Raw genomic sequence first — 16,605 nt, 5'->3', positions numbered from 1 at the left:
CCTGGGAACTCCCTAGAGGGGAGCACACTGGAGCCCGGCACGGAAGGTCATGCAGTGCTTCAGTGACTGGAGGTGTGGAGAGAATGGCGGCCAGGAAGGGGAAAGCATGGCAGGAGAGCACAGTCTGTGTCTGGGGCTATGGGGCCATGGCGTCCTCCCGGGCAGTGATGGTCCCCTTGGCACAGGGTCCCTACGAGGACTGCATAGGACAGTGCAGTCTAAGGGCATTACAAGGTGCCTGGCATGCAGAAAATGCTCACTCAGTGATGGAACAGATGAAGATAAAGGAAGCTGGAAGGGTCACCTCAGGCCACATCATCAGATCAGATCAGATCAGATCAGTCGCTCAGTCGTGTCCAACTCTTTGCGACCCCATGAATCGCAGCACGCCAGGCCTCCCTGTCCATCACCAACTCCCAGAGTTCACTCAGACTCACGTCCATCGAGTCAGTGATGCCATCCAGCCATCTCATCCTCTGTCGTCCCCTTTTCCTCCTGCCCCCAATCCCTCCCAGCATTAGAGTCTTTTCCAATGAGTCAACTCTTCACATGAGGTGGCCAAAGTACTGGAGTTTCAGCTTTAGCATCATTCCTTCCAAAGAAATCCCACGGCTGATCTCCTTTAGAATGGACTGGTTGGATCTCCTTGCAGTCCAAGGGACTCTCAAGAGTCTTCTCCAACACCACAGTTCAAAAGCATCAGTTCTTCAGCGCTCAGCCTTCTTCACAGTCCAACTCTCACATCCATACATGACCACAGGAAAAACCATAGCCTTGACTAGCCGGACCTTTGTTGGCAAAGTAATGTCTCTGCTTTTCAATATGCTATCTAGGTTGGTCATAACTTTCCTTCCAAGGAGTAAGCGTCTTTTAATTTCATGGCTGCAGTCACCATCTGTAGTGATTTTGGAGCCCAGAAAAATAAAGTCTGACACTGTTTCCACTGTTTCCCCATCTGTTTCCCATGAAGTGATGAGACCAGATGCCATGATCTTCATTTTCTGAATGTTGAGCTTTAAGCCAACTTTTTCACTCTCCACTTTCACTTTCATCAAGAGGCTTTTGAGTTCCTCTTCACTTTCTGCCATAAGGGTGGTGTCATCTGCATATCTGAGGTTATTGATATTTCTCCCAGCAATCTTGATTCCAGCTTGTGTTTCTTCCAGTCCAGCGTTTCTCATGATGTACTCTGCATATAAGTTAAATAAACAGGGTGACAATATACAGCCTTGATGAACTCCTTTTCCTATTTGGAACCAGTCTGTTGTTCCATGTCCAGTTCTAACTGTTGCTTCCTGACCTGCATACAGATTTCTCAAGAGGCAGATCAGGTGGTCTGGTATTCCCATCTCTTTCAGAATTTTCCACAGTTTATTGTGATCCACACAGTCAAAGGCTTTGGCATAGTCAATAAAGCAGAAATAGATGTTTTTCTGGAACTCTCTTGCTTTTTCTATGATCCAGCGGATGTTGGCAATTTGATGTCTGGTTCCTCTGCCTTTTCTAAAACCAGCTTGAACATCAGGAAGTTTACAGTTCACATATTGCTGAAGCCTGGCTTGGAGAATTTGAGCATTACTTTACTAGCGTGTGAGATGAGTGCGATTGTGCGGTAGTTTGAGCATTCTTTGGCATTGCCTTTCTTTGCAATTGGAATGAAAACTGACGTTTTCCAGTCCTGTGGCCACTGCTGAGTTTTCCAAATTTGCTGGCATATTGAGTGCAGCACTTTCACAGCATCATCTTTCAGGTTTTGGAATAGCTCAACTGGAATTCCATCACCTCCACTAGCTTTGTTCGTAGTGATGCTTCCTAAGGCCCACTTGACTTCACATTCCAGGATGTCTGGCTCTAGGTCAGTGATCACACCATTGTGATTATCTGGGTTGTGAAGATCTTTTTTGTACAGTTCTTCTGTTCCCAAGGTCCTCAAGGACCAAGTTCCCAGCTGAGGGCCCTTCTGACTGCCACGTGTCATGACACATGACAGAAGGGCCCTCAGCTGGGAACTTGGTCCTTCAGGACCTTGGGAACAGCTAAGGTGTTTCCAGAGAGGAGCAGTGTGCCCACAGCTGAGCTGGAGTCAGGTTTACCCTGCAGCGTGTCTCATGTGGGTCAGAATGAAGAGACAGGGACCAGGATTCCGATGCTAGGTCCCGGGAGACAGAAGAGGTGCTGAGGGCCCAGATGAGGTGGGCAGAGGGGCTGGACAGGAGAAGGTGAAGGTAGGGTGTCTGTTGACCCCTTTAAAAACTTCACCTGGTTAGCACGATCTAAAAGCCCTGCTTCAGCAGCCACTCTGGACATGACCAGGCTGGGATTTAAAAGTCCTGAAAGAGCAGGTCAGGAAAATCTTGTTTCCCCCTGAGACAGCACGCCCTGGGCCTGTTCTGCCATCCCTGGCTAGGGCCTGGGGACCAGCCCAGGCTTTCTCCATAGGCTTTCCTAGCATGTGGAGCCATCAGCAGCGTCCTTTAAGGAGTCCTTAAGCCCAGATCTGAGCATGGTAGTGGAGCCACTTCTCTGTGCAGCTGACCCACCATGGAGAGACATCATAGTCTCAAACCCTCTCTGCCCCTTCAGGGATTATTAGGACATCAGTCATGCACTGACCCTCCAGTAATGGGGTCCATCTGGGGGTCTGCTATGGCGGGCACAGGGGACCCTTGGCAAAGTGATTGGATCATCCTGTCCCCGTGACTTCCTTACATCCTGATACAGGAAAAGCTGTGGATGAGGAACAACTCCAGGAGGCCAGGGCAGCAGCCGGCCGATGCGGGGAGAAGGGGCGCCCTCCCAGTTTACCCAGAGCCTTGCTGCAGTGCGCACCAGATGGGCTGAAGAGCAGTGCTTTCTTGTGTTTACTGCCAGGAGCTAGTGGTGGGTTACACAGCCATCCCCAAGTGCAGGGAAGCAGACACAAGAAGGCCTTTGAGTCAGGCAGACTGCGCTCCAGTAACTGCCTCACCGCATACCAGCTTCTACTGACTTGGCGTCCCTTCCCTTTGCTCTGTTCTCAGTTCCTCATACTCTGCATGGGGTAAATAACAGTGACCACTCATGGTGTTCAAAGGCTAAAGCAGGATTAGATTTTTAAAGGGCTCAGCCTTTTAATAAGTAGCTGTTGGGCAAGTGTTTGTTAAGCTTTCTTCTCCTTACCTGCCTTGAGGCTCAGCTGCTCCCGAGGCCCCCAGTCAGCCCCTTTCCCACCAGGGCAGCTTCGCTCAGCCGGGTGCTGGGTGCCTCCCGTCCATCTAGGGAGGATGGAGTCTATGCAAGCTGGGTGACTTCGCATGTTCACCCTAGGAAGGGAAAAGGACTTAAGACCTGCAGTTCATGAGTTTTAAGGGAGGTGGTTTAAGCAATAATCTGCCTGCAATGCAGGACACCCAGGTTAAATCCCTGAGTTGGGAAGATCCCCTGGAGAAGGAAATGACAACCTACTCCAGTATTCTTGCCTGGGAAATCCCACAGACAGAGGATCCTGGCAGGATACGATCCATGGGATCGCAAAGTCAAATACAACTGAGCAACTAACGCTTTAAGTAATAATAGAAGCCCTACATATAAGCAGCCTTCACAAGTCTCTGCAGTAGAACAGAACACTTGATTTTCTTTGATCCTCCAAATATTTCTTGGATGTTTTGCTGTGCTTTGCAGGGCAGCAGGGAAACACAGATAACAGAGCTCAGTGCCTGGTACAAAGGGCCTCCAGCAAAGGCAGGAGCCACGCTGGTGAGGCCGTCATCATTTCAGCATGATGAACACTAGATAGAAGTCTCTGATGTTCTCTTGTCTCCAAGGAGCAAGCACTGCCCCATTTGGGTGGACAGGAGGGGCTCAGAGGAGGGCCAGGAGCTGACCAGAAAGGAACTCCACTAACAGCTGTTTCTAGTAAATGCCTGCTGCTGCTGCTGCTGCTGCTAAGTCGCTTCAGTCGTGTCCGACTCTGTGTGACCCCATAGACGGCAGCCCACCAGGCTCCCCCGTCCCTGGGATTCTCCAGGCAAGAACACTGGAGTGGGTTGCCATTTCCTTCTCCAATGCATGAAAGTGAAAAGTCAAAGTGAAGTCGCTCAGTCGTGTCTGACTCTCAGCAACCCCCTGGACTGCAGCCCACCAGGCTCCATGGTCCATGGGATTTTCCAGGCAAGAGTACTGGAGTGGGGTGCCATTGCCTTCTCCGAGTAAATGCCTACTGAATGCCAAACCCTTCAGTCTTACAAAGAATATAGGAAAGACATGGAGTATGGCTCTGAATGATGGCCCAGGGTGAGGGAAGGGCCCTGGCAGGGGGGTGGGGACTGGGGTCCTCACCCAGCCAGGCCCCTAACCTGCAGTCTGCCATAGGAAAAGTTAAAGAATATGGCTCTATAGCCATGCAAATGAGACTGGACTTGAAGGAGAGTTCTGTTCTGAATTTTCTCTTAAGCATCTTATCTCCCAAGAGAGACAAATAGAATCATGAAAGAATTAAAGCATCGTGAGACTGCTAGGTAACCACAGAGTCAAATAGTACAGTAGAGGCCCCAGGAGCCAAGAACTGGGAGACTTTGGACTGAGAAATCCAGGAGGGGTTCCTGGAAGAGGAGAGCCCTGAACTGGGCCTTGAAGAATAAAACTGGGAGAGTCCACGAGGAGGGGATACTGTCGGTGGAGGAATAGGAACAGTGAGTCACCTCGCTCAGCAGTGTTCAGTGGCTCCCCAGGCCTCGAACAAGCATCCTGACATGGCATTCCAGGCTCTGGGGCCTGCTCCCAGCTCCTGCCCACCCAGTCACCTTGCCATCCCTCCAAGAGCCCCACCCACCCACTCCCTGAGCGCGTCACTTGCCCTCTGAACCTGTCCCACACACCTCACTGCTGCCCGATTCCCCCCACCCACTTCTCCATCTGCATCTTTCAGTGCCCCCTTCCCCACCTCACCCCTTAGAACAGAGCATCTTTTCCCCTCTCTCCTCCTGGACTCTGTCCCATTTGCTTCATTCGGGTTTTCCTTGGGATCCCACATGGACAAACCCTGACTCACTAAACTGTAGAGACCTCTACCTTGGCTTCCTCCTCTCTGTGGGCCACGTGCCATGCCATGGCTGGAGTTTGGCAAATGCCAAACAAATGAGTGAGTGAGTGAACAAGTGGAAATCTAGTTGCAGAGAAAGGGGAATTGATGTTTACAGGGAACCATGAAACTCATGACAAGAGATACTAGATGTGACTGACCTGGGCGTGTGGCCCACACTGCTCTGGGTGGAGCATCTGAGGGCCAGAGGAGCACAGGTATTCTCTGTCCAGTCTGTGTCACATAAAGCCTCCAGGGCGTTGCAGACAGCAGGCCGGACCCTGCCCGGGGGGGGGGGGGGGGGGGGCGGGTCTCGGGCACACTGCAGCTCCAGCACATCGTCCAAGTGCAGTGGGAAGGAGGTGGGCTGTGGGGCCCGACTGACCTGGGCTGAGAATCAACTCTGCTATTTGCCAGCTGTGTGGCCTTATGCAAGCCACTTAACCTCTCTGAGCCTTGGTGACCCTCTTTCATAAAAGGAAAAATAATACTACCTTCTTTCAAAGTCATTGTAAGGATTATAGAAAATATACAAAAACAATCTTCCAGCTTATAAGAGGTAACAAATGAATGGTACATAATTCTTCTTTTATGACATATGATTAGTTGTTCCATGTGGCTGGGGAAGGCTTTGTGGAGGGTTCAAAGAAAGTTCTAGGTAATAAAATTTTGGTTTAAACCTAACAGCCTGTTGTAACTGTGGTGAACTTATTATGAGACTCATTAACACATCCCACATAGAGATGATGTATCAAAGTTGTTCAAGACCAGGGTTACAGAGCTGTCCCCTCAAGGACACGTCCCATTGATAATGCTCACAGTGAGACCTTTGCCAGCCACTGTAGAGAGAAAGCTGCGAAAGCTGGCCCAGGAGAGATGACCTAGAAACAGTGCTTAGGGCCGGTATATACCTACCTCAGACCTCATTCTGTAGCAAGTAGGCAGAGGTGGGAGCAGAGAACCCAGGTTTCTGCCATCATATTTTGGGAGCCAGGTTCTTATTGCTTTGGCTACCAGGAGACCTGGGCCAAGTATCAGTGCTTTGGAACTGAGAGTGGGAGGAAGGAGGGAGGGCCTGGCACCTCAGGCAGGTAATAGTGATCAGAGACCCAGCTACAACCCAAGCCAGAGCTGGGCCTGTTGTGGAGACAGAATGGCTCAGAAGTCAGGTTGTGGCAATGGGTTGAGTCTACAGAGGTGTAGGGAAGAGGAGTAGAGAAGGAAATGGCAACCCACTCCAGTGTTCTTGCCTGGAGAATCCCAGGGACTTGGGGAGCCTGGTGGGCTGCCGTCTATGGGGTCGCACAGAGTCGGACACGACTGAAGTGACTTAGCAGCAGTAGCAGCACAGGAAAGAGGAGAGGATCAAAAAGCTCTCTAGAAGCTAAGTAGGTGCTGCCATTAAGAGAATCAGGAGGGTGTCAATCCTCCTCCTAAATCCCCTCTCTTCCAAGGTTCCCTGGCTCATAGGTAACATCCCCCCACCCCATTCCACAAACCCCCAAATCTCTCTCTGAGCCTTGCCTCCCCCGGCTCAGTGGAGTTCAAGTCCTGCCCATCCCCTCAGCGCTGTGTTCCAAGCACCACCCCTCTTCGCAGTTCAGGCCTCTGCTTTCCTCCCAGCTCACTGCACAGCCCTCTTGCTTCCAGCCCCACCCCTCTGCTCTGTCCCCATTCACACTGCTTCCAAAGTTCTCTTCCCCAAAAGGAAACTGGCCACATGCACCTTGAACTCGTTTGGCATCTCCCTGTTACAGTCCAGACCATCCCCTTGGCCAGACTGGCAGGAACTTCATGACCTACCCAGCCTCTCATGTCCCCCCCAGGTTTCAGCCCTGTCACCCCAGCTTCCCACACATCCCCCTGGGGGGCTGCGCCTCTCTGTGTGCTCCTCATCCTACCTGGAACCCACCCCTTCTCTCGGTCAGCTCTCTGCCAACCTCTGTGATTCCCTCCAGAACCTGTCCTTCAACTCCCAACCTGGCCCAGGAGCTCCTCCCCTGTGCTCCCAGACCCTTCTCCTACACGGAGCCTCCCTTATTGTCCTCCCTTCCCTCCCACTCCCTCGCCTTGAGCTCAGCATCCTAAGCAGACCTAAGCACTCAGTAAATGTTTAATGAATGAATGAATGGTGGGTGGGTGAGTGAGTGAGAAGGAGCAGCAAGGGAGTCCAAGAAGAGAAGACGACTTGGCAGGGGAGACAGAATGATTTGCTTCGAGGGATGCTGAGTTTGAGTTGGTGGGGGCATCTAGGTGGAGGTCCCAGCTACACTGGAAAGGTGAGCCTGAAGCTTGGGGAAGGTCTCTTAAGAAACTGTAGTCTCTCTGTTCACACGTGAGCCTGTGCCCCTCAGGAGCTCAAATGACCAGTGTGTAGCTCAGTGTTGCCAAACCAGCTGTATCAACTCAGAGAGCCTCAGAGCCTGAAGGACATTATAAGGACATCATCTGGTCAGCCTTTTTTTTCTGACAAATGAGGGAACTAAGACTCAGGGAGGGGAGAAACCTTCTCAGCAGCTACCTAGAGGTAGAGCCAGGGCTAGAATCCATGTGTCTCCATCACAGTCTGAGCTCTCTCTCTACTGTCCCCTGGGGCCTCTTGTTGGTGGCACTCATGTCTGAGCCCCAAAGGAGGGAGTTACCATGAGGATGAGAGAGGGCACTGGAGAACCTAACTCGACAGATAGTACACTGGCTCTTCCTCTCCCACAGCTTCTCACAGCCCCAAATGAAGGGAAACCTGAGAAAAACCTCAGAGCTACAGAGCTTAGGCACTCAAAGTCTTGCACTCAACAAACAGGACAAACTTGGTGGCCTCCATCAGCAGCGATATTAATTTCACCCTGTTTTGAACATTGTCACCATCTCCTCTCCAGTCCTGCAACAGATCAGAAACCAGGAGAGAGAGTGCTATGAACAAGCAGCCTGGCACAGTGACTGTAAAAAGCAGCAGATGGGGATCACTGGGGTAAGAGCCATCAGCCACTTACACCAACCCCACCAAGACTCTCCTATACATCATACATCCCAACACAAGTCCTCATGGTGACATCCAGTTGTGTTCAGTACAGTTCACTTATGATCTGCAGGCATTTAGACATTTCATAAGGACTTTCACCTAAAGTGATTGAGATTGTTAAGTTTCAGGCAGCACACAAAAATCAAGCCCTCTGCTATCACAGGGAGGAATAAACTAAGGATTCAGGGTTACAAAATGTCTTCATCACAACAAACGAAGGGACAGAACTGGCATTTTTTGTTTGACCACAACCTACCAGGCAGACTGTCCATGTAACAGTCACAACTCCCTCACCTCACACACAGCAGCATTAGGTCATATGTGCTGAACTCATAAACGACTGAAGACTGAGTCTTCAGCCTCATTTTCAGTTCAGTTCAGTCGCTCAGTCATGTCGAACTCTTTGCCACCCCGTGGACTGCAGCACGCCAGGCTTCCCTGTCCATTACCAACTCCTGGAGCTTGCTCAAACTCGTCCATCAAGTTTGGACACCATCCAACCCTCTCATCTTCTGTCGTCCCCTTCTCCTCCTGCCTTCAATCTTTCCCAGCCTCAGGGTCTTTTCCAGTGAGTCAGTTCTTCGCATCAACTGGCCAAAGTATTGGAGTGTCAGCTTCAACATCAGTCTTTCCAATGAATATTCAGGACTGATTTCCATTAGGATGGACTGGTTGGATCTCCTTGCAGTCCAAGGGACTCTCAAGAGTCTTCTCCAACACCACATTTCAAAAGCATCAATTCTTCGACACTCAGCTCTCTTTATGGTCCAACTCTCACATCCATACATGACTACTGGAAAAAACCATAGCTTTGACTAGACAGATCTTTGTTGGCAAAGTAACATCTCTGCTTTTTACTATGCTGCCTAGGTTTGTCACAGCTTTTCTTCCAAGGAGCAAGTGTCTTTTAATTTCATGGCTGCAGTCACCATCTGCAGTGATTTTGGAGCCCAAGAAAATAGTCTGTCCTGGTTTCCATTGTTTCCCCATCTATTTGCCATGAAGTGATGGGACTGGATCCCATGATCTTAGTTTTTGATCTTTTTTTTTTCTCTCAGCCTCATTTTAGATATTGTGAAAAGGAGGCCCAAAGATTAGAACAGCTTGTCCACGATCAAGCGGTGGGAGCTGGGAGCCTGCACTCTTTCTCTGAGGTACTACTGCTGTTGCCACAATCTACCTTGACTGGGCCAGAACGGATGCTTACAGGAGGAGAGAGAGGTCACTCTTCAGCCACACATCAGTCAGAATGACGGGCGCTAACAGAGAGCTTGCTGTGCTTGCAGCTCTGAGAGAAGGCCCTGCTGCCAGGTAGAGGATGTATCGAATCACTTAGCTTTTCTTTGATTTGCAGGAATGAATTCAGAGCATGGACGGACATCAAGCCTGTGAAACCCATAAAAGCCAAGCCCCAGTACAAGCCCCCAGATGATAAGATGGCTCATGAGACCAGCTACAGTGCCCAGTTCAAAGGGGAGGCCAATAAGCCAACCCCAGCTGACAATAAGGTCATTGATCGCAGAAGAATACGCAGCCTCTACAGCGAGCCCTTCAAGGAACCTCCAAAGGTGAGACAGATCTTCTGGGGACCCATCAGCAGCCTGACATGGAGGGGTTAATGGTAGCAGAGATGGGGGCGGGGCTACTGCCAACTCTGGTCCTTAACCTTAAAGTCCCTTCTTTCCGTCTTAGCACATAGAGACAGAGTGGCTTCTTACCGGGAAAGTGAAACTGAAAGTTGCTCAGTCCTATCTGACTCTTTGCAACCCCATGAACTATACAGTCCATGGGATTCTCCAGGCCAGAATACTGAAGTGGGTAGCCGTTCCCTTCTCCAGGGGATCTTCCCAACCCAGGGATCAAACCCAGGTCTCCCACATTGCAGGTGGATTCTTTACCAGCTGAGCCACAAGGGAACCCCAACCTTTGCTAAATCAAAACAGAATTTCTAAAGGAACATTACCTAAAACAAGGATTCCCGGGTGGGTCAGTGGTAAATTCAGGAGACTGCCAATTCAGGAGATTCAAGAGACAAGGTTTTGATGCCTGAGCCGGGAAGATCCCCTGGAATAGGAAATGGCAACCCACTCCAGTATCCTTGCCTGGAGGGTCCCATGGACAGAGGAGCCTGCTGGGCCACAGTCCATGGGGTCGTAAAGAGTAGGACACAACTGAGCGACTGAGCACACATTTCCTAAAATGAAAACAGCTTAAAAACTGTTAGATTTCCAGAGAACTAGCTTCTGATTTTGAGAAACTCAGAAAGAAATGGTAGAAAATCTCACCTGAGCCCTAAACCCCCTTGTCTTAAAATAACTGTGCTTTTGCCCCTGAAGGGGCTAGCCCAGACATGGGGGCATCCTCGCCTGACTTCTTTCCCACCCAGCTCCTGCCTCATCCTCTGCTCCAATCACTGGACACTTTCTCACCTCCCGAGTCCCTGAAAATCACCGGCTCTTTCTTATCCTTTCCCTCCATCCAGCAGCAATCCTTAGTCTGTCAGAACACACCTGTCACATCAGCTGCAAGAAGTGTTCCAAGTAATTTGTTACTATGATGAACAGTTTGTGAATGATTTTCATTTCTAAGGAAGATACAGTGGATTCGGGTGTTTTCCTATGAAGACGATTGTTGTTGTTCAGTCACTAAGTCATGTCTGAGTCTTTGTGACCCCATGGTCTGTAGCACACCAAGCTTTCCTGTCCATCACCATCTCCCAGAGTTTTGCTCAATCTCATGTCCATTGAGTCGGTGATGCCATCCAATAATGCTTTGCCTTATTTGTATCCCAATGTGCAATCATGAGAGGGGAAAAGCCTGTTGGAGATTCTGCTGTTGAGGCTGGAATCACACATGCCATAACTTATTCTATGATATCAAGCCACATGGAATCATGAAAGTATCAGCTCTCCTTTCTATAATAGCAGAAAAAGTCTGAGAACCTATGTAGGCTTTGCTCTGCTTTGACCTAAAGTCTTGTAGTCCAGCGGAGTTTCCTCTTTGGTCCAGGACTGGTTTACAGGTAAGGGAATTACCCAACCTGGTTTGCCTGGACTACTCCAGTTATAACATTAATGGTTCCATATTCCATGAAAGCCCTCAGGCCTAGGCAAGCCAGGATGATCCTATTGATAGGTCGACAGTGACTGAGAGCCCCTGAACCTCATTGAGTGGATGACCCAGCTGGTGAGGCCCCGCATCGTCTCTGTCCCCCTTCTACAGATGAAGTGGGGCTGAGATGTAGGGTTGGCTCTGGACAAAAGAAGATTCGAGTGGAGGAAGGAGGGAAGATTGGGGAACGGAAATCCAGAGATGGATGGGAGGAGGGTAACATATTGGGGGATCATATCCAGTGGCCCAGAATTCTTGAGAAAGAAAAGCCACAGCTGTCTTCTAGGAATCGGGGGGAAGAACTAGCAGAGAAAACTTGGGGAGAGCAAAGTGGACTTGAACGGCAGTTCTGGAGAAGACCATCTGGGGAGCCAGCCAGGGAGAAGGAGGGGATGCTGGGCAACGCTGAAGGCCTCACTGGGCGAGACTGCCTGCCCAAGCCTCTCAGTGAGGACGTCTGTCCACCGGAGGTCAGAAACAGGGAAGATCGGCTGCTGCTGTGAATGAAAGACCAGAATCCTGATGTCTTCCATCAACAAAGGTTGATTTCTTATTACCATGTGTCCACCATGGGTGGGCTGCAGCTCTCCATGTCCACACCCCTTCAGGCTGAAACTCAGGGTGAGCAGTGGCCTCTCTGTGGCAGAGGAAAGGAGTAAGTTGGGAAGCGTGGGCCGACCCCTGGCCTTTTGCCTGGAGGGGGACTCCTCATCTCTGCTCACATTTCATTGACTAAAGCCACTCCCGCGCCTGCCTGAGTTGAGCAGGATAGTGAGGTACAATCTTCCCACGGGGAGGGACAGCAGCCCAGAAATACAGTCCAGTGCCTTGGAGGGGAATGGGGGCCAGAGCTGGCATCAGAAGCCAGAGTGGCTAGCAAGAGGGCAGCTAGAATGGGGGACCAGGGGCTCCAGGTGAGAGATGCCAGGTGACCAGGCGTCAGCAAAGCGGCTTTACATGCCATGCTTCTCAGAGTCCTGTGCTTTCATTATCTTTCCACTAATTACATCTTCTCTCTAAATTCTCCCTCCAAATCCCGCCCCCTCTGTGTTTCTGTTTGCGGTCTGTCTGTCTCTCCGTGCAGGTGGAGAAACCTAGTCTCCAGAGTTCCAAAGCAAAAAAGACCTCAGTGAGCCATAAGCCCCCGAGGAAGGCCAAAGACAAGCAGGGGGCGTCGGGCCGGGCATCCAAGAAGAAGAGCGCGGAGGGTGCGCGCACCGCCCCTCCCACCGCCGACAAGGAGCAGAGCGCAGAGATGAACAATAAGCTGGCTGAGGCTAAAGAGTAATGCACTGCACTTCTCTTTCTTCTTCTCTTCTTTTTCCTTTTTTTTTTTCTTTCACTAATCAACAAAAAAGGCCACAAAATTGATTAGAGGCTTCCCATCTGCATGGGTCCTGAGTGTTCTAGGAGTTCTTTGGTTTCTCTGAGCAGGGGATCCTGCTCAGAGACCAGGCGACCTGCCTCCTGTCCAGATCTAGACAGGGCCATGCCACGGGGCCCCTGGACCCGTCAGCGGCTGACTTGCAGCGCAGTGCCTCCCTCCGGGCAGGGGCAGGCACGCCTGGTGAGGCAGGCAGGAGGACACCAGAGGAACTGTCCTGATGCTTCGACATGAATGTGGGGCATCCTCCTCCTGTTCCTCCCCAGCGTCTGCGCCGGTGATCAATTTTGAACTTAGGTAAAGGTGTTCTTCTCCAAAATTCGCAGAGTTATCATGTGCTATAGAAGCTTGACCTGGGCTTCAGCAATTGACAAGATTTGTGGAAATATTTTTTAAAAAAACAACAAAAAAATGTTTTTGGCCTTAATCTCAATAAAATGAGTTGTGTTTGTTAAGTAATTTTTTCATAGACTCTTTTGCTTAAAACAGATGACTACATTTAGTTTCCTATCAGTGGGCTTTAAACTCTATGCTGAGTAAGAGATGTGCCACTGATGACCAACACGAGGCCAGGGCAAAATAGTTAGGTGTCATAGGTACCCTCCAGACATCATAGGAAGGTGACAGAAGTGAGACTGTTTTCCTGTTAACCCCCAACCTATCCAGTGCTGCTGATTTTGCAAAGTGACTCGTTACAGGGGACTGGAGGAAGGAAGTTCAAGGTGTAACGATAGTGTATTTAGAATGTGGCTTTCTTGCTTCTGAGAAACACACAGCAGGAAGCAGACATAGCGGCTACTGTGTCAATGGTTACTGTCCCTGCCTGGACCGTTCTTGCTCTGTTTCTTGGAGAGGATGGAACGTGCTGAACTTCAGGTTCTGGGAGATTTCTGTGACTTAGCCTAAGACGAGGAGCGTTCCCTGCTCGGTGATTAGCAAGCATCTTTTTTTTTACCTCATTCCTGAAGAAAAGCAGCTCTCCCTGTATTGTGTATCTTGTGTCTGTGTGGCCAAAGCAGCCAGGGGTGGCAGTGCCACCCCAGCTGTGTTTGAGTTGTGTTGTGGGCATTAGTCAGGGAGTCGTGGAAAGACCCCATATACCTACCGGAACAATTACATTTGCAAACCTGATGGCGTGTACGTTCCTTGGTATCCTTTGTTTCTCATGTATGCAGGGTGCTTCCTGTCACCAGCATTCTGAAATTGCTGGGGCCTCTTCAGAAGTACTTTTGTTTTGTCCTGAAAGCGGTGAAGAGTGAAGTCCTCACAGTTCCCTACCTCAGAAGTCCCTTTAGGTCCTTCAGGTTGGGGGAAATAGAGCCTCCACAAGCTCTCTCATATTCTGACTGTTCAAGCAGCAAAATCCCCATTTGCACCGTTTTATTTGTCCCCTTCGGGCTTATTAATACGTCTCTTGTAAATTAACTAAGCCTTCACTACGCAGGCCCTATTTCCTAAGAGGACAGGACCTGCATAAACAAAGCTCTGGGCCAGGCAGGCCTTTCCGCCATCTTCCAAAAGGCAGTTCCAGAGAAGGAACTGTGAGGGGAAGTACTGAGGGAGGTAGATGATGTGAGTGAGTGTCAGCGTTTGTGAATCACAGATTTGGATGCCTCGATGGAAGGGACTAGAGTAGATCTGAGTACTGATTCAGGTATTTGCTAAATGGTCTAAACAGTGTCAGAGAGCTCCATCCACATGACCTTAACTTTGTCCAGGAAACTCGCCAACGTCCATTCGTTCTCTTGAGATACCTGGTATTCATCAAACATGTTGATGTTAGCCACAGTTTGAATTTCTCCATGGAATAGTCATCTGGTTTTCTTTGCAGATCAAGTAAACCAAACTTTACATCACACAAGGGACCATTCCCTCAACATTTGATTGTTCAAGGCCTGTGTGCCTGACAGGGAGCTGGCCATGATGGGTAGTGTGTATAAATCTGGCTCCACCACAGCACCACCAGGGTGCATAGGACTTATCCCTGTGTCTGATCCAAGTTTGCGTTGTCCAAACTGTAGTGTTTCCTGCCCCCTTGCAGCCCCAGGCACCGAGCTTCCTCCCTGCCCCACCTGAGGCTTTCCATGACCTGTAGGGTGTCTCTTCACGTCTTCAGTCTGCCCATCTTTATAGCACCTCCCGCTGAGAAAATCCGTTGGTAGTTCACTTTGACTCTTGAATGTGTCACTTCACTGGCAAGAAACCTCCTTTGATTTCTGCTGTTTACAAATAAAACTCAGTCGGTCTTGTTCTGCATCCCAAACATGCTGACTGAAACTGATTTCAGCCTCACAAGCAGTGTTTCGGCCTTGCCTTTCTGAAGGCGGCCAAGCTTCAGATGCCTGTTCGGCCCATTTTTATACACTTCCCTGCAGTTCCCTGAACCCCCCTGACGAAAGAGTGAGGACTGGAGCCTCCCCACCATCTGCTTCACTCGCCCGCAAACCCGATCCTTGCAGCTGTGCTTCGGGTCCTTAACGCTGTCCCTTTTCCGCTGGTGCTCCCATGATGCCTTTGCTCTCAAGGCAGACCGGAAGCATCTAATTATGATTTTGTGGCCTGGGTTTTGTTGCGTACCACAGATTGTCTATGTATGTGTAGCGCACACCTTTCTTGGTGCTATTTCATTCCTGCTGTTAGTAAGAAAATGACAAAAATATTCATGTATAGCCAATTGATTGTGCCGTGCTTGTGGTCTGTGCTTGCTCAGAAACAAACAAACAAACGGTTTTTCCAATTATAAATAAATGCTAAAGACGAACACCACTTTCTTGATCTTATTTTCCTTGGTAAGGCCCAGCTGAGTAGGTGAAGGAACCACCTTTTGCCATTTGAGCTGCTCTCCCCGAGAGGAGCTGTGCCCTGCAGTTTCTCTGGGGGTCCTCTGTAACACAGCTTGACTCTTTTAGATACTTGCCTCTCAGATACTAATTGCAAGCAGTCAGAGCTAAGTGTTGGGAAAGGCGACGATGGACCAGGAGACCCAGTGGCCAACAAGGTAGTGTAACGATTTGATACCCTGTTGCTGGGGGTGGGCGGTCAGCACAGCCTTGCCAAGCTGGGAGGCTGGCTCCTGACCCCCACCCTCTTCCTATCAACCCGCAGGACTGTCTGTTCTGGTTTTTCTCCTCCCAAGGGGTGGCAGAGATGCCTTCCCATACTCATTTAATCTGGTCATTGTGGAGTTTCCACTCCCTGGGGGCTAGCTCACTGTGTGGGTTCTGGGGTGACAGTCTTGGCGTGTACCTAACGCGGGAGTGTGGAAACTGCCATAAAAGAATCCAGACAAGGCAACGACAGACCAGGTAGTGGGGAGCTCAGATGGAGGTCAGGATTCTTCCCACCGGGAATGGAGAATCAGAAAGCTTCATGATGAGTGGGGGGACCTTGGAGAGTGGGTGGGATGTGGGTGTGGGGGGCATGCAGGGACTGGCCTACAGGTGGGAGAGCAGAAGCATGGGCACCCCAGAACCAGGGCCAAGGGTGCCCACCTTGATATCCTTCTGCTGAAATGGGCGATGAAAGATTCTGTACTTCGGGATCCCACTTCCTTTTTCCAGTGCGTGTTGATTGAATATCTATCATGTGCTGGGCATTGTGCCCCGAGCAGAGAACCAGGATGGCTGAGACCCCCCACCTCCAATCACAGTGAGACACGGAGGAAGAATCTGTTCTGGCAGATTCCGTGTGTCCGTGGATGGGCAGGTGGTCACCAAGTGAACAGAGCCAGGGCTGGCCAGAAGCAGAGGTGTGGGGGCCCCACACCAGGTGAGCTCAGTCCTGGGGAGTGGTTCATTCGGGGAGGGTCAGGGCAGTGTGTACATCCTGATGCCACGGCGGGGGGTGGGGTCACTAACCAGGGTCTCCATCCACACCCTCAGCTAGTACCCTACCTGTGCATGCTCCTACCATTATGCTGCTCACCCCCACTCTCACACCGGGCACCAGCCACAAGCCCTCTGTTGCCCTAGGCTCGGAGCTCTAGGTTGGGACTCATTCTGTTGCTGGTTCTCAAAAATCTGGACTTTGGGG

The 16,605-nt window shown here is 50.4% G+C and overlaps 1 protein-coding gene across 1 annotated transcript in view; it reads left to right on the top strand.

Moving 5' to 3' along the window:
* The window catches only part of MAP6 (microtubule associated protein 6), an 84,640-nt gene that overhangs the window by 52,842 nt on the left and 15,193 nt on the right, over positions 1–16,605 (top strand). Inside the window, exons 2-3 of the mRNA XM_086340879.1 lie at positions 9,433–9,646; positions 12,274–12,473. Coding sequence (XP_086197005.1) covers positions 9,433–9,646; positions 12,274–12,473 — 414 coding nt within the window. The remainder of the gene's footprint in view (positions 1–9,432; positions 9,647–12,273; positions 12,474–16,605) is intronic.

This window comes from Bos grunniens, chromosome 15, assembly GCF_055505025.1.
Source record: "Bos grunniens cultivar Pamir isolate PY7600 chromosome 15, Bosgru_T2T1.0, whole genome shotgun sequence".
NCBI classification, from domain to species: domain Eukaryota; kingdom Metazoa; phylum Chordata; class Mammalia; order Artiodactyla; family Bovidae; genus Bos; species Bos grunniens.
Note: the sequence above shows the minus strand (reverse complement) of the source record. Positions and strands in the feature narration are given on the sequence as shown.